The following is a 27,180-nucleotide window of genomic DNA, read 5'->3' as shown; positions in this document are numbered from 1 at the left end:
TCATACAATCATTTCATTTATAACTAATATATGGAAAAAAGCATACAAAAATTGAATTGTGAGATTTTACGATTAGATAAAGAACATTCGTTCAGTTAGTATACCGGTCTATACGGGTGTTGCTAAAACGCGGAACGGAAAACGGAACGGAAGGCGGAACGGAACGGAAAACGGAAAATTTTTGTCAAACAAATAACATAGATTCGATATAAATCAGATAAATGAGCAATATTCTTGTTGTAAAAATCATTTCTGATTAAAATTTATAGTTAACTATTATTTATATTCATGAGTCATACACACCCTCCGTGGAAAAAATGGCACTGAAAGAAATTCGACCCCTCCCCCCCCCCCCACACACACACACACGAAATAGGATTTTCGTGTTTGGGCAAAGGTCATATCCCCCTTTTTTTTGGCTTGTCAAATTTGTTGTATGTTGGAAAATTTTTACTGCCCCCCCCCCTCCTCTTTCAATTTGTTTCCAATGTCAATGTCTGTAAAGACAAAAATAACTAGTTATGATATTCAGATTATGCACGCAGTGTCGAATTCGCGAATCGTGAAAGGGGGAGTGTCAGTTTCGGGTCTGTGAGGGGCCCACAGTCACATTAAAATTTGATTTATTAAACCTTAATATGTATATTTTGGACACAAAAAAAGGGGGGCATATCTATTACAACTTCTCAGACCTTTTCGATGAGCGTAAAAACAAACTCAGTTTTTACGGGGTCATTCCTATACACCTCCCCCCAAACATACACACATATGTACCGCAAACAAACAAAATTTCACTTCATTGAATGCAAAGATTCCGATTTATATCTACAACATGAAAGTTTTCCAACTTTGTCTATCCATAATTTAAATATATATAGAGAGCGACTCTATTTTGAATAAATTTTAACAACCAGTGTGTATAATAAGATATGTTTATTCGAGTTTGCCTTAAACGTAATCTTAATATTTTCTTTTTTTTTTTTTTTTTTTACATTTTATTTCTCTTTTCATGGTCCATCTAGATATAAAATATTTGCCCCCCCCCCCCCCCAGTCATAAACTTTTTACTACGGAAATGTTCATTCAAGTTGACATCCTCACACTTTTTGCGAATGTAATTAATGTAGTATGTTAGTGTAAAAAAAATAGCACTGAAAGATGTTGGAGTTTGAACTTACTCCCCCTCCCGAATCAAACAATTGTTTCTTTTCGTGTTTTTGCTTGTCAAATACTTTCCAAGTTCGTTTACCCCCCCCCCCCCCACCCTTTCAAATTCGATTCTAGGTGACTGCTATTTTAGCGATTTTCGTTAAAAAGAGACTGGGCATGACAAAATCAGTTTGTATTTAATAGTGGGGGATTGAATATGTACAAGATATATTGTGTAAATGATAAATTTTGTATTTTAAGTGATTTAATCCAAAATAATATCTTCCGTTTTCCGTTCCGTTCCGCTTTCCGTTCCGCGTTTTAGCAACACCCGGTATATACAGCATTTCCCGTGATGCAAAGTGTTATCCAAGTAGGATTGTAGGATTTCAAACTTAGCATAAATATTTATAATGTATATTCTGTACGTGGCTGCTATTCTTGTTCAAATTTCGGATCTGTACTTAATATCATCTAGCAATAAAATCTTGAACGCGCCCCTAACGCCCCCTCTACAAATAATAAATGTATAATTATGTAAACAAATGGGTTCTACAATGCCTTTGCAAGGGCTACTATTGTTGACCTAAATTATCTCCGAGGTGTAATATGATTCTTTTTAAAGGTGATTCTATATATTTTTTTAAATGTTGTATATTATGTTCTTAAAATGACGAACTCTATTACGCGGAGTGAGACACTTTTAAGTGCTTAGACAGCCTACGAAATACAGCGCCACTAAGCAAGTTATGTAACTCTACTGAGTCGTCTAAAATATACAACTGGAAATCCCCGACCCTCTGTCGGCTACTTCAGTGTCGGAGTTATCACAATAGGTGTTTATTAGCACAGTCGATATTAATTTTCGTATGTACGGAAATCCTGCGTTAGTGGATAAGGACGTTCTTATCTCTGAACAATATGGTGCGTATTAATAACATAGGCGTCGGAACCGGGGGGGGGGGGGGGGGGGCTTAGCACCCCCCCCCCACTGGAATTTAATCTTTTAGAAGTATAATTCAATAAAAAAATATTTAACTATAGCTAAGTTCTATATCTAGTTTGTATCTACATTTTGTAGTTTCATTACATAATTGGCGTATTCGACTGGTACCTTTTTGATGAGTAACAAGCTAATTCAGAGAATTCGTATCCCCCGCTTAGGGAAAAAGTCGGCTCCCCTGACTGAATTTGTAGAATTATTAAATGTATACATGTATACTGAAGCAAATAAAATACATGTATGTCAATATGCATATAAAGATTTGATTGCTTATTCTTTATTATGTGTATAGAAGATTTTTTTATATAGAATATTTATCACACTGTAATGATGATTTTATAACCTCATAAATTTTTCATTTCACATGCTGAATACTATCATTTAGTAAAAAAAAAAGAAGGTATTTAAAAAAAAAAAAAAGGAAGGATCGACCGAGAATCGATCCCGGGACGTCTCACATTTGAAACGAGAGACAAAACCACTACACCACATTGTCGCTTTAGAACGTGTGAAGTATATGCAGAACTGAAGTCACATACATGTATATATTCATGTTTTCATGTTCGGTATTCTCAAAGTTTTACACAATCCATGGTGTTTGATTTATTTAGCCTTTATTAAACAGTTCTAATAAATGTAATAAGAACATAAAGTCCGCTGAGAACCTGTTTTATACGCAAGAACTCTCCTCATGCCCCTGCGCTAAAAATAGCGACAAGTAATACTATAAATACTAATAAAGAGATATCGTGTGGAAACGAAAGTGTTTTAACAGACAGAATTTGCTTATTTATGACCTTGACCCATATGCGCACTGCTTAAAAGTTTCTCAACAGTTACTCCCCCACTTTTCAAGTACCAGTCGTTTCTCAACGCATAAAAAAATGAGAAATGAGTAAAAGTTACGTATTAGTACCAGTCGAATGAAATAAGAACAAAGAATGATCACTCCCGTTAAAAAAAATAAGGAAAACAGAAACTACAAATAAACATGATAGAACAAGTGACTTTTTTAGCAGCTACTCTCTTTGATAGCAGCGACAGCGAGAGTGAGGACGATGATCTTCTACCTTAAGCCTTATTGGCTTCGTAAGTACAAGTACAATTTAAGTTTATTAAGGACGATATTATATATTTATAATGTCAAAAAAAATCGCACATTTTACGAGGTTAACAGCGGGGGTCTGCAGTCTGTGCAGCTGTTAAAGATGTTGACTTATATGTTTACACACACAGCTATAACAATTTGATAATCAAAATTATTTGTTTATAGTGAACTGACAAACGAATTAAAACAGCTCAATGAATCGAAAGGGGGGGGGGGTAATCTCTCTTGTTCATAAGTCTTATACACATACCATGTTTTGATTTAGGACCCCCCCCCCTCCTTTGAAAATTTATGTAGGATGTGCCATCAAAATCATTCGACAACTTTTTAACATCTTATTCATATGATTTCTTGTTGTAGTTCATCAATAAAATGGCGAAATGTACCCAAAGAAAGACACAGACAAAAGAAATATACCAGAAACGTTGTTTCCCACTTTCACCTAGATGAATTCAAGACTTTTTTCAGAGTTGACAGAGTGAGTGTTCAGTGTCTAAAAGAGAAAATTTCTTCAATATGCACCCAACAGAATATATCAGGCGTTTTATGCCGCATGTCTACAGGAGGATCAGCTCAGACTCCACTCGAGGACCGCCTACTGATGTTTCTGTGGTATATGGCCAGCTTAGACAAGTATGCTGCCATTGCAGATAGATTTGGAACAAGTGAAAGCACGGCTTTATATTCAATTCACAATTTAATAACTTTCATTAGTGACTATCTATTAGATGCAGTTATTCTGTGGCCTACTCCTACAGAGATTCAGGAAATCAAGGATATGTATTTTGATCTTAAAGGTTTTCCTGGCATCGTTGGATTCATTGACGGGACACATATTTCAATTAAAAGACCATCAGACAGAGGGTTTGACTATTACAACCGTAAAGATTTTTATTCAATAGTCCTGCAAGCTGTTGTACGAGAAGATCTCCGCTTTATAGACATTTTTGTTGGCTTTCCAGGAAAGGTCCATGATGCGCGTGTTTTGCGCCACTCGAAATTGTTTGAAAATGGACCAGTCTTATGTGGAGATGGTCATTTGTTAAGCGACTCGGCTTATCCTAATCTTTCATGGTTATTAACACCTTTCAGAGACAATGGGCATCTTACTGAAGTCCAAACACGTTATAATTACATACACAGTAGCATTCGTAGTACAGTTGAACGTGCATTTGGTTTATTAAAAGGGCGATTTACCAGATTAAAGCACCTTGACCAAAACGATACAAAATTAATGGTAAAAACTATAGTGACAGGGTGTATACTGCACAATATCTGCATCTTAAACAACGATGATTTCCAGGATATGATGACAGATGACCAAGTTCCCCAAGTCTTGCCCAATGCAGGTATATATGACCAGGAATTGATGAACAGAGGGTCACTCAAAAGACTTCAAATTGCACGAAGATTGTGTTAAGAATTGTTCCTTGTAAATAAAAAAAAAACAACTAGTACAGCTTTATTCTTTTAATAACAAAATAAAGGAGAAAACACTCTTCCTGAGTTAAAAAATATAATAATAAAATACTGCACTTCTGCAATAATTTGAATAAATTGATTCATGGCACAGAAATAAACAAATGTATATGGAGACATAGAATAAAATATTCAAAAATAAAAAAGTATAATCTCTTCCTGAGTTAAATACACAGAATTTCTGTTGTCTTGTCTGAGGAATATTAAATTACAACTTAAACCTCATATCGAGAAAACCTCTTCCAATAAAATAAGTACTCTGTTTTTAAACGACTGTTCACAATAACACCTAACCATCACTTAATCAGCAAAATTCTAACAAAAAAGACTGTCCTTTAGGCCACAAAGCTCTGTACTCTGATCGTCTGTACCGCAAAAGACTTGACGGAACCATTTCTAGACTGTTCAAATTAAAGTTCACTTCTCCAACTAACTGATTGGCCAGTTCTGCAAAAACATGTTTATCTACAACATTTTCTAAATTGCACTGAATGTCACAGTATTTCAGTGTTTTAATTTGTTCAAGAATGCATTTAAGTTGTCCAAGAGTGACCTCATCACATGTCACAAACTGCAGTGCTGATAATTTAACATGTGATAGAGCTTCGGCAAATGCTGAAAACAAGGAGTTTTCGAAAGAAAATTTTTTAAGGATAAGAATCTCTAAATTCTTGAATTCAAAATCAATAAAAAGCTCAATGACAGGTATAAGAGCTATCTCCTGAACATTGTTAAGTGCGGTAATGGTCAATTTCTTTAAATTTGGTATAAATTTAATGCCACAGTGCTCAGATAAAGCATCAACATGGACAAAAAAATCTGTTCTTTTGAAATAAAACACAATTTCTAAAGTCTTTGCAAACTTCATATAGTTTACATTCAGGATCTACTTTTTGAACATGCATGAAAATTTTGTCCAGAATATGAGGTGGCAATTTGGATAGGTAATCTGAAATGAAAATAAATTTCTTTAAGGATCACCTATACACCGATAATTTTTTTTAGAATCTAAGAAAATTATATAGCATAAAGCTTAAAGGGGGGTATTTTAAATATAACATCCACTTTTAATACAGCGAGTATGCCTTTTTCTCAGGAAAAAAAATCTTCAAAGACAATGAGGTAAAGAAAAATTGTGTTTGCTTACTCAAATATGGAAAATACATGTATGTAAGTGAAGTTTTCAACTACTCAATCTTGGTCTAATATAATTTTTTGAATACTTGGATATATTTTAAATTAAGTCTGAAATTAGCTTGCAGTATAGAGAGGGTCCTTAAGATACTTATTACTCAATTAATTATTTTTGTTTTTCATTATGTCCAAAAATTCTCTAAACAGATTATTCTTTTCTTGAGCACGTTGATCACGTTTTTTTCCCGTTCCTTATATTCCTCTTTTCTCTGCTTTTCCATTTCCTTTAAGTACTCGAGCAACTTGATATCTGAGTTACTCTCACTATTAATCTTCCTGTTTTCTCGCCTTCTTTTTGCTGTGGTAAATTTTCTCAAGGGGGTTTCAGTATTTTCAGCATTCACATTTTCTCCGCTGTCGCTGTTGATATCTGCTGTATCTGTACTAGATTGGCTGAAAGAGGAAATGTCATTACTAACGGTGGAACTTTCCTCGTCTGTTTGTGAAGAAGTGCAACTAATGTTCTTATCTACTTTTGTGCTGAATTTGGTTTCCTTTTGTTTTGAAGATTCTGAAGTAAAAGGAGGGTTGATATCATGGCGTTTTGCTATAATGTTATCGATTTTCTCAAAGTACTGGAAAGTCTTCCTCTTCTGGCCAGTTCGCTTCTTGTTCAAAGACAGATCTTTGTGTGATGCCAGTAGGCTTCTCCATTTCCCTTCAACTTTGCTTTGTACATATTTGTATCCTGCTTCGTTAAGTTCTGCAGTTATCTTCTTCCAAATATCCTTTTTTTTTGTTCCGTGGATTTTCTAGTTCTTCTTCGTGTTCCTCATATAGGCTTATTAAAAGCTCTGTGGCATCTCTGGTCCATGAAACTGGCAGACTGTCAACTGTGTTTTCCTCCAGATCACCTATTATGGAAAAAAAAAATTATGGAAAATTATATTCATGTTCTGAACCCCACCATCTTTTTCCAGAAGAAATCCAACTGACCAAAATTACATTTTAAGATTGTATTAAACCTTAAAAACAAAAGAATTGTATGTATTTTTATTAGTATTATACCCATGAAATAACCAATCACAAAACAAATATTTTTTCAAAGCTACCCCTGCCAACTCAACAAGATTGGATAGTGTACATGTACACTTCTCAAGTTCTCATCATGCAGTCAAAGGTCATAAAAGCTAGTAATCAGTATAATTACTATTCTATTAAGTCAATTTTTCATATTTCATTTCTTAAAATACACAAGATGTACATGTTTATCTTGTCCAATTAATATAATGGTTTTTTTCATGATTTAGCACATTCATGAATAACATCTTACTGTTTGAAGCCTCATCTTCAAATTCCAAATTATCCACGCTAGTACATGCAAGAGTTTTTTCTTCAATGCATGCAGGCTGTTGTGCAGCTTCTGCCACTCCAGACTCTTCCACATTTTTCCGAATTTGTCGGAGTAATTCTTCATCTAAAATTAAATATTTGTATGCTGTACTTTTTTTATTAGGCCTAACAAAAAATAAAAGCTGAAAGTAGCTTGCTGTGAGAACTTCATGATTTAATTCCTAAAATTTAATTACACATTTAGATCTTTAATTATATATTTTTCAGAAAGAAAAACTCACCTCCATTTTCTAACCTCCTTATTGTGGGGGCATCCAAAACTTGTATTATTTCCAAGTAGATACTTTAGATGTATTTGATTCCAGTACCTACATAATGTTAGGAATGTTAAGTTTAAAATATTTCCCAGAAACAGAATCGAACGTTGACACAGGCATTTATATGAAATGATATAAAACAGAATTATGTCTTTATCGGCAGATACAAATTCAGGCACATAGCAACAGGGGGGCTGGATCCCAAACTTTTTTCCCCAACAATAAAATTACTAAAGGAAATGTTCATTGAAAGGTTGCCCCCCTCCCAAATTTTAGTGATGTAAGGAAATGTATTTTAAAAATTGTACAGGAAGAAATTGGCATGGAAAAAAGTTTACCTCTTACCCCTCCCCCCCCCCCCCCACACACACACACACCACCCTCTCACACGAAATGGGATATTCGACTTTGGACAATTTTTATTTTTCCCCCTTTTTTTATTTTTACTTGTCAACCTTTTCAGGTAAGTAAAAAAATTCTTTCTATCCCCCCCCACTTTCAAAAACGATGCTGCGTGGCTGAGAAGGGCTTAAAAACCGTGCCTTCTGTGCAGGATATATTGTGGGCCTAGCTGACTGCGTGACACATAGGCCTATAAATGAGTACCGTAGAACCTGGGCTATGTGTATACTGCTTATAAACTCTCAGTTTATTGTAAAATGATATATCTCTAACACTAGGTCAGGTTTATTAAAAATTAAAATGATTGCAATCGCAAAAATCAGTGAAAAACAAGCAGATTGTGTACTCACGACTTTTTCTCCGCCATGTTCGCGGTGTTATCTGTGATGCGTTTCGTACTCAACATTTTTTTGTTGCTCATCAGAAAAGTCCAGTCGAATGTAAAAAGATGTCATCAACTTTTTGTTTCTTCACGAAATCAACCAGTCGAATACGCCATTTGACATTCGCATCTTGACACACATGTTGTATTTTAAATCATAAATATACGCCATGCAATTTATGGAAGTCTAGAAGGTTCATTGGACATTTGATAATTCATGTATGAGATATGAAATTTCAGCAATAGAACTGTCTTCAGGGTCACCAAGGCTAAGATTTTCAAAATTTGAGATTTCGCAGAGTTTTCCTCTCAAAACTGTGCCACAAAATAAATCTATTTTCTCTACTTAAACTTATCTTTTGAGGGATTTTTTTCTCAAATCTAAGATTTTTTCTCAAGTATGTGTGTCACCAATGGGTTTTTTTGCCGATTCATCTAAAAAAAAATCTGAGATTTCACAGAAAAAATTGAGTTTGATGAATACTAGTACCAGTCTCAAATAAATAATTATTTTATGGTAAAGTGATCGCAAATGTTATGACGGTGAATATTTTAATCCAAAACAAACGAAATTCGAAATTCATGTGCAAGCACAGAAAGAGTGTTAATTTCTCCTAATACTTGATCTTCCTGTGAGGAAAAGGAGGGGGTCTGCATTACACACATGTATATGCATTTCTTATTTTTTAATAATGTCCACGCATGGAATCAAACTTCGTTAAGTTTACTTATAGAAAAAAATTAAAGTATAAATGAATAACTTAAATATTCTAGTGGTGCACTATACATATATGTATTATACAAAATAGGAGCAGAACAAACACGGACCTTCAAAAACTACAAAGGCGGGATCAGGTGTCATGGAGGAGTGAGCATCCCCTGCCGACCGGTCACACCCACCGTGTTCTCCTTGTCATGATAGGGAAATAAATCCGTCGCGTATTGAATCAAGTGAGATATATAAACTCGTATGCAGATGATGATGGTATTTTGCTGCATAAGTAAGGGAAGTTGACGATAGAAAAGTTAAAATCATTGCATTTATCATAGAGCTTGGTTGTTAGATTATCATCAACGTCTTTTTCAAGTAGAATATCCAAATATGAAACAGATGTGTCAGACTTTGTGTTATCTTTCATATCAAGCTTACCAGGATATATCGTATCGTCATAAGAATGGAAATTACCATATTGTTAATTGACAATACGACATCAATATATCTAAATGTCAAGTTAAAGATAGCACCAAAAGTTTTCTTCTTTTCAGGCATAAGATTTTGCACAGGTTCTGCCTCATATATAAACAAAAATAGGTCTGCTAATACCGAGGCACAATCGGTACCTATGGGAATTCCAATAGATTGTTGGAAGACCTGGTCTCCAAAAACAACAAAGATATTTTCAATCAGAAACTCTAGCATATTTTTGATGTCAACTTAAGAGTACTGTATGCAATCAGAAAGTTCTTAAAAAAATGATTTTGCGTAGGACCAATGACAAGTTAAGTTAATTTACGAGTTCCATTTTTATTGAAAAAGCAGCTGTCAATGATGATAATCAAATTGATGATATCAAAAAGCCTGAATTTTAATTTATCGTTGGGAATGGTTGTGTATAAAGTTGAAAAGTAGTAAGTTTTTAAGCAGTTGATTTTGGTAAAATCTTGTGATTTGAAATTTTTTAGCAAAACTTAATTTTTAGTACGACATATGCAATATTACTGATGTATAGCTGACTGGGTATAAGGAACACTTATAGCTGAACTTGGTGCTGTCGGTCTCTTGGGTAACTGATGCCGCCAAGATGCTTGCAGACCAATAGACCTAAATTCAAACTAGAAGTTGGGGATGTCTTGTATTTAATGTGGGGATGATTTTGTGAACATATCATGCATTAATGTGTGCATTGACATATAAGTTTATTATACCCGCACTTTCTAAAGAAAATTCGGGTATATTGTTGTTACTCATGTCCGTCCGTCCTCCGTCCGTCCATCTGTCACACTTTTCTTCCCTGAACTCCTCCTACATTTTTCACAGTAGCTTAATCATCTTTTGGGAGATGGTTGGGGTGTCATGTAGATGTGCAGTAAGGTTTCGGAATTTTGATTTTGCCCCGGGGGATCAAATGGGGGTCGAAAAATGACGTTTTTTATGCAAAAAGCCCCGTCTTCCCTGAACTCCTTCTACATTTTACTCAGCAGCCTAATCATCTTTTGAGAGATGGTTGGTGGTGTCATGTAGATGTGTAGTAAGGTTTCGGAATTTTGATTTTGCCCCGGGGGATCAAATGGGGGTCGAAAAAAGACGTTTTTTATGCTAAAAGCCCTGTCTTCCCTGAACTCCTTCTTTATTTTACTCAGCAGCCTAATCATCTATTGGGAGATGGTTGGTGGTGTCATGTAGATGTGCAGTAAGGTTTTTGTATTTTGATTTTGCCCCGGGGGGGGGGGGGGTCAAATGGGGGTAGAAAATGACGTTTTTTTATGTTGAAAGCACCGTCTTCCCTGAACTCCTCTTACATTTGACTAAGTAGCCTAATCATCTTTTAAAAGAGATGTTTGGTGGTGTCATGTAGATGTGCAGTAAGGTTTCGGAATTTAGATTTTGCCCCGGGGGGTCAAATGGGGGTCGACAAATGATGTTTTTTATGCAAAAAGCACCGTCTTCCCTGAACTCCTTCTACATTTTACTCAGCAGCCTAATCATCTTTTGGGAGTTGGTTGGTGGTGTCATGTAGATGTGTAGTAAGGTTTCCGAATTTTGATTTTGCTCCGGGGGGTCAAATGAGGGTCGAAAATTGATGCTTTTTATGCAAAAAGCCCCGTCTTCCCTAAACTCCTCCTACATTTTACTCATGAGCCTAATCATCTTTTAAGAGATGGTTGGTGGTGTCATGTAGATGTGCAGTAAGGTTTCGGAATTTTGATTTTGCCCCGGTTGGTCAAATGGGGGTCGAAGAATGATGTTTTTTATGCAAAAAGCCCGTCTTCCCTGAACTCCTTCTACATTTTACTCAGCAGCCTAATCATCTTTTGGGAGTTGGTTGGTGGTGTCATGTAGATGTGTAATAAGGTTTCAGAATTTTGATTTTGCCCCGGGGGGTCAAATGAGGGTCGAAAATCGATGTTTTTTATGCAAAAAGCCCTGTCTTACCTAAACTCTCTTACATTTTACTCAGTACCCTAATCATCTTTTAAGAGATGGTTGGTGGTGTCATGTAGATGTGCAGTTAGGTTTTGGAATTTTGATTTTGCCGGGGGGGGGGGGTCAAATCGGGGTAGAATTTTTTTTATTTTTTTTTTTACATATATTTGGTATGTTTAATCACCCTGCTTTCAAGAACTTCCCTAATATCTTATGCTGCAATAGCTTTAAACCCTGATCATTTAGAAAATGATTGGTTTGTTTTGCGTATGTGTAAAATGGTTTCAAAATTTGAACTTTCATGTGGATGGCAAAAAGGGGCAGGAAAAATATGGCCCCTCCCTAACCCTGGGGGTCATGACTTGTACAAACTTGAATCTACACCTCTTGAGAATATTTCCATATTAATAATGCTCTTGGTGTTCTTAAAAAGAATTTTGAAGATGTGTTTCCTTTTATTCCTAAATAAAACTTTGATCCCTAATTGTGGCCTGACCCTAGCCTTTGAGGTGATGATTTGAAAAACTAGAAATATGTCTATAGGACATGAATGTCCCGCCAGATGTGTATTAATAATGGTACATGAAAATTTGTATTAGTGTATAAAGTTTGATGAAAATATCTTAAACAGTTTTTTCAGAATTGAAACTAGAATATAAATAAATTGGATATAGATAATAAATTCTCATCAAATTATGTATAAGTGCATGCTAAACATAAAAATGTCTTAAATTATTTCTTTAAAACTAAGCAAAATACAAATTAAAGAGGAGGGAGGTCAAGGTCACAGGAATGTGCAAGATGAAGTTTTTGATGCAGCTGAATAGCTCTCACTAATACATATCAGCAAATTATGTTTGATAAAAATATTTTGAATGATTTAATGAAACTGAGCTTAACACTTTTTTTTAAGAAAAGAGAGGTCAAAGGAAAGGTTGGGGTCAAAATGTTGTTCTAGTTGAAAAGCTTACATCAGTGTGAATTTACTATTAGCATATGAAGTTTGATAAAAATATAATTAATGGTTTATGTAAAACTTAGATAAACACATATTTTAAAAAGTGAGGTCAAGGTCAAAAGAAAATTCAAGGTCAAAATAAGTTAATGCAATAATAGCTCTCGTCAGTATGTATTAGCATATATATGAAGTTTGATAAATATATCTTGAATTGTTTATTCAAAACTGATCTAGTCTAAGACATTAATTTTAGAAAAGTGAGGTCAAGGTCACAGGAAATGTCAAGGTAAAAAAAGAGTGAAGCATTGTAAAGCTTACATCAGTACGTATCATCATGTGAAGTTTCATTACACAACTTGAATCATTATGGTTTCTTTAAAATAAAACTAAACACTAATTTTAAGAAAAGTTAAGTGAAGGTCAAAGGAAAGTCAAGGTCAATAAATATTGCTGCAGTTGGATAGTTTACATCAGTATATGCATCAACATATGAACTTTGATAAAAATATCTAGAAAGTTTCTTTGAGCTCGATGGAAAGACAGATGGAAGGGTGGAGGACGGACATGAAAAAAAAGTATACATGTATTCCTAATCATGGCGTAGCATAAAAAACTTGAATCTACATTATATGAGGATGTTTCCATATCAAGATTATACAAGCAAATTCAAAGAATTGTGGTCCTCTGCTTTCTGTGTTTAAGTGAATGGGATGCCATAATTTATGGCAGATTGTGCGTCAAATATGCACCCGTATCATATGTCACTTTATGAAAATTAGGTCAAAGGGGGAAAATCATCGCATGCTCGAAATATTTTGTTGCAGGTAAAGTACATGTCAAATATGAAAGTCCCATCTCTTTTCAATCAAAAGTTAATATATATATAAATATATAATATATTAATATTTTTGAAAAGTAGGTTAAACTTCTAGGTCAAGGTCACAGAGTCAAAAGTCATGATATATTTAGAAAAGTCTTTTCACATGTAATATACATGTATAATTTAAATGCCATATCTTTTCTCTTTCAAAATGATTAATTTAAAATGTTATTTTTTGGAAAGTAGGTAAAATTTTAAGGTCAAGGTCTCACTTGGGTTAAAAAATCATAGTACATTTGGAAAGTTTTGTGGTAATGTACATGTGAAATATGAAAGCCCTATCTCTTATTATTCAAAAGTTATGACCAAGGTTAAATTTATTGTGACAGATGCACATACTGTCAAAGATAGCCAGACTGACAGACAAATAAGATTTAATGTTCCCTCCCTTTCCCCAAAAATAAGATTTAATGTTCCCTCCCTTTCCCCCAAAACGGGGGATAATAATGCCCTTGCTGTTCTTGAGAAGAAGACTTATGATGGAAAAAATCCCCTGCATATTTCTTAATGCAAATCAATATTGTGTTTTTATGTCATTTAATTGTTTTTTGTTAAACATCCCTCTCAGGAATTTTTCACTCAAATGGAGACACCACCACTTGAAAAATAATGAGGACAAGTCAGATTTGAGGTCAACACACATTTTAGGAGTTTTCAACCATTAAGACGTAAAGAGACATGAACTCGATCCTTCCCCTCACCCCTTCCCAGACCCCTGTTTATTCATGACATGTATGCAAACTACTACTTGGTTTTACATTTAAAAAAAATGTTAATAGCCTATATACAAATACTTTAATGTGGTCCATCTCTTTGAATGATTTTCATTCCTAATTCTAGGAGGATAGGTTGATGAATAAAATGTCAAGCAATCTTATCATTGATGCACTTTTATTTAATTTAATGCAGTCATATTGAGAACATTTCCAGTTAGAATCATTAGGAGAGTGGGGATGACCTCCAGGGGGTTCAAAACCTTTATACCATTAAATTTACATAACATAATAACACAAAACGCAAAATTATGTATAGTCAAATGGAAAAAGTTTCCTACTATTTAGGAGTCACATGATCATTTGTCATTACTGTTTACAGGGACAGGAAGTGGATTGGGAGATCCCCCCCCCGAATTTGCAGGACTATAATATATACTGAAGCAAATAAAAAAGACTTTGGATGCCCTCCACCCTAGAAAACAGACACCACCATAACTTTTCCTTTTATTTGCTTCTCAGGAAATTCTGGTCTGGAAATCCCCCCTCCCTCCCAGAAAAAAAATTATGTAGATCTATCTTGTAACTGAATGTAACGTCGATAACGGGCGATAACTCTTCAGAATGTGAAATTCGTCTTATTGCAACATCGGATGACCTTTGATCCTTTAAACTTTAACCTAACCAGTTGCATTTCAGACTATTTTACCCAAATCTATACCAAAACTTGTACTTACCGACTGCCATAGGTCCCGTCAACTTGAAATATAATCCAATTAAACACAAAATAATTCCTACTGACATACATGCAATGATGTGTACTGCACGTGCAGTGCTATCTAAAAATGATAATGATAAAACTAGTACTTAAGTTTGGTACGTGACGCAAGTCCAATGTGATGCAGGTGTTCAGATACATGCAGGCGCGTACCAGGCGTACGTTTGTACGCAAAAACGTCCACATCATTTTAGGGAAAAAAGGAGAGAGGGAGAGGCAGGCGAAATTTTTATGCTCTTAAATCATTTTGCAATAAATAAATACTTTTAAAAATAAAAGAAACAATTTAATAAACCATAAATGATAACTGAAAATTAACAGAATCAGTTTTCGGGGAAAATATGATAGTAGACATCTCCATTTCTGAAATCATTAGATTTTCCTTGAATCTGGTTTACGTATTGCTGATTTTTTGCATTAAATTATATTCTTATATACATGTACCACTCCAGCCGATTAATTTATCATAGTATTTTGTCTATTCAGAAGTCTAAAATTGTTTTAAGTGGGCTCTTATTATTACATAAACAACGATACAATATATTGGGCATTACCTTTCTCATTTTAGTGTTTGTCCATATTTTGTACAAAAACAAAACAGACCTCAAAAACATGGGTGCATAACAAACTTAAAAATGTAAAACCCCAGTCACATTTCCAAAAACGACCAACGGCCGACGGGTTTTGAAGCAAAAATGGGATTCTTCGGGTGACAGTCGTCAGTTCATCGGCCGTTGTCTTGGCCGATTTTGACCTCTTTTGTTTGTCGGCCGACCAATTTTGTGTCCATCGGTCCAAATTTTAATTTTTCATGCGTCGGTGGCCGATTTCTTCAACTGCAGTTTATCCGTCGACCAACCTTCCATCATCGTCCGACCATCGGCGGTCAGTTTATCAAGTCGGTCGTCCGTCGTTGGACAATAAGGGTGTTGAAAATTTCGGCCGACGGTTAAAATCAAACTGTAGCTCAGAGCTCGATGATCGGGCGACGACTGGCCGACTTGTGAATATTTAACCTATTAAGGATACATAACACAAACAAAATTTTGATGCGTGGATTGATATAAATTTTTTGAACGGAAATAAAATAAATAATTAATCCGTAAGATATAAAGTAATCTTAAGTATTCTTTGCTGCTTAGATATGCACCATTTGTCGTTTTTATGCAATTCCATACTTTTGCACACATTTTCAACATTGAGTCACAATTTTATAAGATTCTGCCACTTTGCCTTGCAAACATTACTCACGTCCCCTATCTGAATATCGATCTATTAAAAAATATTGCTGATTTCTAAAGAAAAAAAAAGATTTTTTGTGTTATTCATCCAAGTCATCGGTGTCCCTAGGAAATAATGTGACTGCTCCGTGTCGCCCGATACTGTGTCGGCCGATCCTGTTCTTTCAGCCGACAAGGCCAGAACAATTTAGTCGCCCGACCATCGGCTTAAATGTGACCTAGGCATATGAAAAATGCGATCAGGAGGGTCGAATATGCTCATCGAAATTCAATAGCTGTCGGGGGCATCGCCCTCTGGATCCTCACCAGGGCTTAACCACGGACCCATTGGGGACATTAGCCCCCCAAACCCCTCCCTACTTGATCTTGCGTCCACATCAAAAGTGGCCTGGCTACGCCACTGACATGTATAGTACATGAACAAATTTAAAATCATTATTTACAAAAGATGTTTTATCTTAACTTTGCCATCTAGGCCTATTTCCAAAAACAGGAAAATAGGGTGTGTTTGTGTGTGTGTGTGTGTGTGTTGATGGGAGAGGGGTGGGGGGTTGACTAAATTGATTGGGTATATGGCAGCTTTCAAGGTGTTTCTGCCTAATCAAATATAAAAAAGTTTGTACATTTTGAAAAAATATCATCAAAAACGCTTTACACTAATTTGAATAATATTATTTGTTGTTGATCTATATGAGAAAATAGATTTAAAAAGTTCCAATTATGGGCCAAAAATTTATATCCCCCCTTTATCAAACCTAATTTACATCATTAATCAAATTCTGTTGTTTAATTTCGACTGGTAATGAATTACGAATATGAAGTACCTATAAGATCGAGGCCCATGGGTCACATGGTCACTTCAGTCTTGAGAATATTATGCTCAATTTGATGAATACATGGAGGCCCTATTATGTAAATTATTGAATTATATTGACTTTTTCCTTGGTAAAGCCCAATTTAAAGGAGTGTGCATTTAGAGGCAAACACCTTAGTGCGGGTATTACTGTCTCATGACAGCATCTAGTTACCTATGTAATTACCCTTGAAATTAGATTCATAATACTTAAGAAGGGATACCTTTGATGAGAAAATCTGGGTGATGTGAGCACTGTAGATGTACAAGAGCCATAGTTCCTGGTCATCTCTAGCAAATGAGAGAAATGGGTTAACTTTCTTCTTGAGCCTGAACTTAATACATGTATCTTGGTTACGCCACCCGAATGTCCTACTCTACTTGCCCTGTATCTAATAGTATGAATATATTTAAATAATTGGACCCTGCTCTTCCGAGGGGATGATGTATACATGTATGCATAAATGAGAAATGCATCCACCAATACTTAAATGTCGTTAATTACCTTTGCTTTAGTTTTAGGTGCCAGGTTGAGGCTACCCTTTTACATGGATTGATTGTAGGAAAGATATTTTGTCGCGTCATTTGGGTCAACCCCATTGGAATTTTAGACCAAAAGGCCCAAATTGTTGTACTTGCCATTAACAATTTAAAGTTTGAGTTTATTTGAAACTACATGTATAAGGCCTAAATCGTTATCATAAATTGGTGCTTATGCAAGGTAACTAGCATTTGTCACATCAGGATTTGTACCTTTACTATTGAGGGGTAAAATCACATTTTTATTTGAATTTTTACAGAAATCGTCGTGACAAAAAATATTTTTAAGGTAACTGCACAAAAAAATAAGGCAGATGCATTAGTCAAGACACTATATTCAGTTGTGTTATCCAGCATACATACCTTAAGTCTCTCTTGCATTCGTTTTTGTATTCGCAATATTGTTCCTATGATAGAACATATTAAAGTTAAATATTCTTGAAATATCTATGCTCACAATGAGCATATTTATAAAATTAGCTTCATTTATTACTGATGATTTCCATTGGAATATCAATTATTTACATGTATTAGATGAATTTAATCGGACATCAAAACACTAGTAAATTAATGGGCATATCTGAGGCCTATTCAACAGAGCGAGCGCTTGCAAACATTTCGTTTAAAAGAAAGAGGTTTGAGAAGTAGTTTTCATTGAGAGCGACAAAAATGATGAGGTTGTCAGGGAGCAGCAGATCTAGATATCGATGCAATTTTGATTCATATTAGGGAAGAAATCCCGAATTTACTCTAAAAATGTTAAAGGCAAAACAAAATGTCACAAGTAAGTCTTTCATGTGTTTATCAATGGTACAGGCGGTATTTGATTGACAGAGACACTGTATCGGACGAGAACAATCTGTGAAGAAACGGTATATCTGGTAAACTTTTAAAAGTTGGAACGTCATGGAAAACGATAGATGCATGAAAGTTATGATCTTGTGAAAGCACCGTTAAGTGGTAAAAGAAATTTAAACATTGACAAACGAAGTTAAACAATCAGAACAATTATTGTTTGAAAAATAAATGCCAACTGCTAGAAAATGTTTAAATAGGTGATATTAACCATACTATATTAAAATTTTTGGATAGTAATTTTTAAGAAATTCTTGACGCAATTTTACCATAATAATGCCGTTAAGTATGCTCCGTGGTTACAAAACATGTGATTTTTAAATGAAGTTAATTGATTTCTATGAAATACAGAGAGGAATTAAACTTCACACATCAACAAAACAATTTTTACACATCATATTGTACTTATTTTAAATTACTTGAAAGTATTATAAAGAAGATTGACATCGTCCACGAACTTTTCGAACAACCCTCGTATAATGTAAAAAAAAATATTTTATATAAAATATCATTCACAGTATTATTGAATTAGTATTAAAATAGTGCCACATATAACGAAGATAACACTGTATACAATGTTCAATCCTCATATAAGACATTCCCGGCGTTCCATAGTTAATTGTCACATAATATTGTCTTTCTTCCATTGCTCTCCCATTGTTTCTCAACACAACATGCTTCCTTTTTCGGAATGTTTTAACGTCCTTCTATACTTTAAAAACAGTTTGCGTTTTCTAGTAAGGGTCAATAGAACGTTAATTTGAACAGAAAAAAATGAATTTACTGAATGACCATAAGCAAGGAAGTAAATACGCTATGGAAATACATTTAAAGTACATGTATATATAAATACATGTACTTGAATTCATACGACCATTTATTTTAAGAAGAACTGTTCAGGAAATTGAAAACAAAATGGGACTATTATTTCATTTTGTTAAATCAATTATAATTACTGTATTCTGCGAAGTTGGAACATCAGTCCCATTCTGTCGGGGTTTCAATAATGTAAGTACAGTGTATATGAAGTTTATACATAGTATTTTCTTGCTTAATCAAAAGTACGAGGGTTGTCCAAAAAGTTCGTGGACGATAGCGTTTTTGTCAAAATTAATGGCTTAGGATATACGGTCTTATTGTACACCAAAATGTTAGTCATGAAAATCCAAGTCAAAATACTTTTGATCCTCTTAGTGGAACGTAATATTTTGGTAATTATTGCGATTATTAAAGGTTGCAGATAGTGGGCACGGACCAGCATTAAAATTCCATAATTTTCTAAATAAGTGCTGTGATTTAAATAATTATTTTCTTTATAAAAAGAGTCAACGTTTAACAAAAATTAAGGGTCCTTCACACCATGTGACTTGTGACGTATCTAGAGAAAAAATACTTTTACTTCCGGTTTTATTGAATTTATGCATGAACGATTTGGCCTACATCATGTACATGTAGCACCGTTTGTAAACAATGAACGCATGGCATGATCACGGTGACGGTGTGACCGGTGGAAAAGGATGTGCGTTTTTTTTTAAATAAAAGAATAACAGACGTCTTGGATTATGTTACATAATAATTCGTAAACAACAGGTACCGGTGGGTATGACGAGAAACGTTTAATACGTTATTTATTCTTTCAGGCCAATCAACCGTGTCTGTTTTGATAGTTGAAATTTCGGCACACTTGTGCGTTTCAATAATACATTATCCCATTGTGTGTTTATAAATATTGATGAAATAGCGTGCGTTTCTAGTTTTCCACTTTTATATTTGTCCAGTTCAGTGGCCAGTAATTACTAAATATAGTATGGTGACGTATGCGGAGACTTGCCCAAGTTTTTGAGTCCCGGGCAACAGGAAAGATAACTCCAAAAAGGAACTTTGGTACCAAAGATTTTGAAAATGTTTTTTCTACATCAGTGCATTTAATCTTAATTCAATTTTTTGATGTAATCTAATTCATTAATGTTTCTTCTCTACAAAAGGAGTCCTTATTGATTTTTCTCGAGATGTATTTCAGAGAAAATGAGTTTTATGTACTTTTTATATATAAAATAAATTTCTGTAAAAATATGTTGATCGATAAAATTAAGTTTTTATGGTTATTCTGTGATCTTAAAAATATACGAAAGGGTAAGACAAAATTTGTTGTGCTAAGTGTGAAAACGCCTTGGGAAAAATTTCTTGAAACTTGTGAAATATTAATTGTAAAAAATCCGTATAAATTACATTTTAATCTCTGGACATTTTTTAAGGTTGATGTGCTTGTTAAAAGTAATGCTCAATAATATGAGAACATAAGCTGTGGGTGTGTGGAGGAACCTTAAATGCCTTACAAATAAAGCGGTTACCATCATTTTCTGACACCTTCAGTATCGCTTACTAAATGGGACAGTGAGAATATAAAGCGAAAATCTCATGAAGTATGTTTCGAAAATTGACAGAAAAGGCGACGTCGGCCACCTGAATGGGACAGATCCAATCATACAATTATGATTTAACATGGTTGAAAAGACATCAGACACAAAATATTCATTCAACCAACTTGAAATCATTGGAATATATACCGATTCCGTTTTTTTCAACTGTGCGTAAAAGTTTGGAGACACTACAAGTAACAGCTTTTTAAAAAGCTTGCCTGACTAAATCAATCAATTTATCTGCATGAAGAGTGATAAACCTTTTGAGCATTAATACCTTTATGGGTTTAAAAAATATCCTATAACTTTATATTTTGTGAACCTTGTGTAATTAAAATCTTGATTTTATTTTACTTGCAGAAGAATCATCTCTACACAGCATACAAAAGAGTTATTATTCTCTGTGTGTGTGTGGGGGGGGGGGGGGGGGTCTGCAAGTGGAGTGATCTTCCCTTGCATCTAAATTGATTTCAAGCTACATTGTATAACCTAGGATATTTTCTTAAACAGGTCGAGGAAACTACCTTATATGGATATTGTTGCGATTGCGCACAGAGGTGCTCACAGCAAACAATGATCCAATCCAGTGAACGATTGATTGATTGATTGATTGTATACTGTTTAACGTCCCTCTCCAGAATATTTCACTGATATGGAGACGTCACCATTGCCGGTGAAGGGCTGCAAATTTAGGCCTATGCTCGGCACTCAGGGCCATTGAGCAGGGAGGGATCTTTATCGTGCCACACCTACTGTGACACGAGGCCTCGGTTTATACGGTCTCATCCGAAGGACCGCCCCATTTAGTCGCCTTTTACGACAAGCAAGGGGGTACTGAGAACCTATTCTAACCCGGATCCCCACGGGGCTCCAGTGAACGAGCCGAAAAGCATGATGGTCTATTACATGTTTATTTTTACTACAAACACGTTGGTCATGGAAATTTAGGACACAATTTCAAACAATTGCAGGAAAGTCAGCTAACAATTTTTTTGAAATGTGTTATGAAAAATACGAAGATTAGGTTATACACATGTAATTAAGATTCCTCATGCTCACATTAACAAACAAAGTAAGTTTTCCTTGTTAAATAGTACGTTGAAATACCACTCACAAAGTCTTCACAAGTTAATAAGACTCAAGTTTTTAAATCATATTCGTTAATTTGCCATGTTACTGGTTAAATTAGTTGTTGCTCGGTTACTGTAGATTGGCAAATAATCGCGATGGTTTTAATTTCGCTATGTTCGCGATTTCTCATTTTTTCCGCGAAAATAAACCCATCGTGAATGCTATCATTAGCTATTAAAACGTTTAAATGATTGTAAGAAATTTTCTTACAGCGTGAAATTAAAACCATCGCGATTGGAACTTTTTGAGAAATCGTGAAATTTTAACATCGTGGAATTAAAACTATTTACAGTATTATTTGTTACTAGAGATTAAAAGTTGCATTTTATAACCCCCCCCCCCCAAAAAAAAAAAGAATTCTTAAGTTGCACTTTTTTAAATTATTTATATGATATATAAATCTTCATGCACATTGATCATAAAACGTGAAAAGCAACTATTTCGAAGTTGTATTCGTTGTAAACATTGAGAATACGTGAGCACACCTCAGAGTTGATTGTTTTTTGAACCAAGGAATAGTCACGTGAAATTGACTTTTCACCGAAAGCACAGCACGGGGGAAAACTGTCAACAAACGGATTTGTACAATGGAGTGGAGAAAACCCTAATTTTTATCATTGTAAATCATTTGTATATAAATGTGAGCATGGAATTAGTAGATAATGATGTTCATATTGTATTAAGTGTGTAAAATGCTTGGAAAAATGCATCACGTTTTTCCGAGAGCGATTTAAAAAATGGCCTTTTAGAAAACACATGTGTAGTATTTTTGTAGTAAACTGCAACTCGTTGGGCTGATTGGTCGATTTGTCAGTCACGTTGGTTGGTCACTTAACAAGTAAATTTATTCTGACGTCACAGAAAATAGTTTCCTCGACCTGTTAAAGGGGGGGGGGGTTTATAGTGACACTATCAAATAAGTAAATTCATTTTTTACACCTTAGGCCTGGTGGAAACGATATATCTTGAAAATTCAAGTTTTTTCACTGCTTTCTTATTTATTGCGTGTATCTGAAAAGACACATATAATAGATCATGCATCTGGAGACGATGACTTGAACTGCGTTGTTTATTATTATTGGACTAGTCCATTTATGGAATAGACCAACCGCGGGATCGGGAAACAAATTAGAAATATCATTTCTTTAGCGTTGCATGTCAATATACTGATGTATACGATATGTTGTTTTAAAGAATGATATAAAACTTGTAGATAGAATTTTTGAGGCATTAGAATGAGGTTTTCATGGAAGTTGGCACACCCATTCATACAATAGAACAATCCAAAGAACAGGCGCGAAGATAGCTTACTAGTGATTTGGCGCGAAAAGAGCTATTCACCCCTTTCGTAGAATATAAATGGACTGATCCAGTAGTATAGAAATGCAGAAAAAGTGATACACGGACATGTGGAAACGGGAAATTACATGGAAAAATCTGTTTTTTGCAAAAGAGTAGAGGAAGTAAACACTGCAGTATTTTGCATCAGCAATATCATTCTTTTCTCTGAAAACTGTTTCTTTTAAAATGCAGGTAAAGAATTCCAATGTAAATCAGCTTGCACAAAATCTAGCTCTTTAGATATGATCGCACACTTTCGGATCTTGGAAATATCAATCCTTATACTGCCTGACGCCGTGACGTCAGGCAATAAGAAGTGGAAAACCACTGTTACTTGATAAAAAGAATGTATCCTTATATTCTATTAGTTACACAGTCAGTTAGTGACCTAATACGGAATCATACAGGGTGTGAAATGGAAATCCGTATTGGGCGAGGCGAAGCCGAGTCCCAATACGGATTTCCATTTCACACCCTGTATGAATCCGTATTAGGTCACTAACTGACTGCGTTACGAATTTATCCCGCTGAAAGCCTTTTTCAATATAAAAATAATATTTGTGCATATCATGAAAATATTAAGTTTTAATCCAATAACAATCAACAGAAAATATCGTTACCATAACAAGAAATTTATCTAAACTACCTACGTAAACCGTTTCTTAGCCGCCATTTTTATTTACAAAAGCAACGCTTCGAACGTAATCGCGTGCGCGATTTTCATATTACTCCTTGACGGCGACGTAATACGGAAAATTTCAGGGCGTCATGTGATCAGCCTTTATCCAATCAGCAATCTACAAATTTGTCTGAAGCGGATAAATGACATTATGAATCTAGCGCCGTCAGACTGGGTTGTGCAGCCTGTGTATATGAGGTTTTTATCTTAATGACGTTGATACGTTATCGTGTATATTGTCTTTTTTAATTTTAAAAATTAAATCATTCATGGTCTAAACATAATTTTTTCCACACAGTTGGGAGCGTGGCATAATAATGAAAACTAGTAACTCTTGTTGCTACAGCAACAAATAAGGTCTTCCGTTCTTCTCTAGAATATTTTTCTATTTAAAAAAAAAACCAGACATATAATAAATAAATAATAGACAAAATGCAAAAAATAATAAAAAAAAAAATTCCTCCAGCTGGGCTCGATCCCAAAACCTTGTATAAGAAAGTCGAACACGCTAACCACTGAACCATCGCGTTCTGCAAATTTTTAGGTATTTTGTAAGCTTAGTATTTTAAGGCTGAAGGAAATAGTTTCGTAGTGAAGGAAATAGTTTCGTAGTAAAGTCCCGTCAAATTTCTTAAAAAACAGATATTCCCTGTTTGATGTGATATTTGACGTAGTAAAATGATTAAAATAATTATGAGACACGTTTGCAGTGAATCAGAGTGCTTGCTAAAAAAATGATGTGCAAAATGTAGGTTTCACTTTGACACTTAGGATATACAGATCTGTAAATGCGAAACTAATACACGTGGTCAGTTGCAGAGGAAATTCAGCTGAAAAGCCGTAGGTCTTAGAAGAAGGTGTGTTTCTCAAAAGGAAGGTGAATGACCCCATATCAATTGGTGAATTTTCTTTAGGGCATAGATTGAGTTACAGAATACTGGGAGTTTTACCCTGTTAGGAAAAACAAACCAAAATCGGGTAGACCCGGGGTGCATTTTTAGTACATGTGCACTCTTCTAGGCAGCTTACATGTAATTTGTTGACATAATTTGTGAGTCACGGGCATTTTCTCAACACTGCATCGTACAAAGCGAGATAACTGCAATCTATCTAACCTATCTGAATTGCGTGGAAATTCATTTGATAGGAAAAATCGTTATTTCCGAGATTCATTCAATTAATATTAAATGTAAATAAAATTGAAATAAATTCTACATGCAAAAGAAATCAAGAATACTTGGTATTAAAATTTCGTATTGGAGCAGGAGAATCGAATGCTGTTGACAAAAACTGAAGAAATAACCAATACAAGTTTTAATTAATTTTTATGCTCATCAGCACCTAGATTTCAGAATCAAAGAAAAAATGTAGTTTTTGCCGATACTCATTAGAATTTCATTATATACGTCAGAGACTCACCGTTAAACTCTCAGGACACTTTCTTTGATGTGTCTTCTACTGCAATCGTTAAATTTTATGTCGATATGTGGTGTCGTGTATTGATTTTTTTTAAAGAAAAAAAATGATGGGGATATAAATATTTGTTAAAGTGAGAGATGTAAATATTTCCACGAACTCAAGCTTGATTGTGACCTTTGGGTGAATTGGATTAAAGGTCAAGGTCATTTATCGAAGTCAAAGGTCAAGGTCATCAAAAAACCCTTATGAACTTGAGTTTAACACTTGAAGCTGAATCAAGCTAAATATACTAGTATTAAAGATATTTTTAACTATTGAATAAGGGTCAAGGTCAAATATCAAAGTCTAAGGTCAAGGTCATTTGGGGAAAAGACATATATAAGCAATTTTAATACTTTTCCAATGACCCTGACCTTTTGACCTTGATGTAGTTTAATGTCTTATAATGGGAAGTTATTTTTTTTGTTTTGTTTTTGATGGGGTTGACGTATTTCAAAACTACTGATTAGATACAATAATGTAATACTGAAAACTGCATTCTAAAGTTATTTTGACTCTTTATCATCCCTGAAAAATACGTGAGAATCCGTACAGCCATCGCCGAGAAATCGTCAAAAAAAGAAAAGGGGAAAAAAATAAAAAGAAGAAACAGTAGAATCACTATAAGGTCTCCCGTCTGAAACGGAAGACCTCAATTAAAGTGTGTCCATGAACATGTGATAAAAAAAAAAATCAAAATCCATATTTTTGACGTTATCATGAAATTAGCGTTCCATCAGATTTGCCCATGCGGCTTGCATAAACAAAGCATTTACAACTATAATGTTCATAATATAGTGCGCATTGAATTAAGTTTTTGAATAATTACTTAATCATGGTTTATATTAAGATATTACCATACATTTTTGCCATTGTAGACGTTACTAAGAAAATAAAGCATTTGTCCACGAAATTTTGGACAACCCTCGTACATTTGAATTTTCAAAAACACGATTTTTCTAGGTTATTATATACACAATGAATTGTAGACGGATTTTCCTTTATTTCCCATTGTAAAGAGCACACAGCGGGTGTTACCGGTCGGCAGGGGATGTTCACTCCTCTATGGCACATGATCCCACCTCTGATGTTTTGGAGGTCCATGATTGCTCTGTTCCTATTGTATTGTAAAATGGACATAAAAATTTTAGAGCTTGGACACTGTTGGTTATTTCCATGTATTCCATAAATGCAAAATTGTACTTATGTTCTCTTCGAAATAATATATTTTTACTATGATTGTTTTTTTATTTTGATTTCTAAAAAAGAATTCTCATCATATTTTCAAGTTGAAATATTGCTGTTCTGGATATTACTGGGATCCATCATCTAATAAGTGTACAGGTATGATTAAACTTCTCCAAGCGTCATTTATAATTTTCCTAATGATTTCAAAAAAAAAAGAAGCAAATTAATGTTCTTAAAACTTTAATTTTGTTTGAAAAGCTTGCAGAGCAGGGACCATTGGTATTAATTGTTCTAGACAATGCCCATATCCGGTGTATGGAGTGAACTGTCAGTTTCGGTGTGGGTGTTATGAAAAGGATTGCCATTATGCATACGGATGTGGATATGATGGTACTATTTCAGAATGCATGTTTTATTGTTTTTCTTTAATGCCAGTTTAAAATGTCTGTCTTCACTGTAAATGCTAAAATACAATTTTAATAAAATTCTAGTTTTCTACAACCATCCTTATTAACATTTCTGGTAAATTTATATTGCAATATTGTAAATTTTTCATATGAATATTAAAATATGCCCATTCAAATTTGTTCATTTTAATTACTTATATAATCATGTTCAGCTGTTACTTTATTTGATTTTTAACAATAAAATTTCTCAACGTAATTTTCACAGT

The 27,180-nt window shown here is 34.4% G+C and overlaps 1 protein-coding gene and 1 pseudogene across 1 annotated transcript; one reads left to right on the top strand and one right to left on the bottom strand.

Annotated features, from left to right (window-relative positions):
* Positions 1-3,586: 3,586 nt before the first annotated feature.
* Positions 3,587-4,680, top strand: LOC134271947 (uncharacterized). The gene has a single exon (XM_062754183.1). The coding sequence runs from the start codon at positions 3,604-3,606 to the stop codon at positions 4,678-4,680; it is 1,077 nt and encodes a 358-aa protein (XP_062610167.1). The 5' UTR covers positions 3,587-3,603.
* A 1,051-nt stretch (positions 4,681-5,731) lies between these two features.
* On the bottom strand, positions 5,732-8,312 carry LOC134271948 (uncharacterized; annotated as a pseudogene).
* Between the last annotated feature and the right edge of the window lie 18,868 nt (positions 8,313-27,180).

Source organism: Saccostrea cucullata, unplaced genomic scaffold (genome assembly GCF_032062105.1).
Source record: "Saccostrea cucullata isolate Sc308-1 unplaced genomic scaffold, CSIRO_AGI_Scuc_v1 ctg8342, whole genome shotgun sequence".
NCBI lineage: Eukaryota > Metazoa > Mollusca > Bivalvia > Ostreida > Ostreidae > Saccostrea > Saccostrea cuccullata.
Note: the sequence above shows the minus strand (reverse complement) of the source record. Positions and strands in the feature narration are given on the sequence as shown.

Excerpts from the sequence above, each read along its gene's own strand:
- LOC134271947 (XM_062754183.1), top strand. The coding sequence starts at position 3,604 with ATGATTTCTTGTTGTAGTTCATCAATAAAATGGCGAAATGTACCCAAA.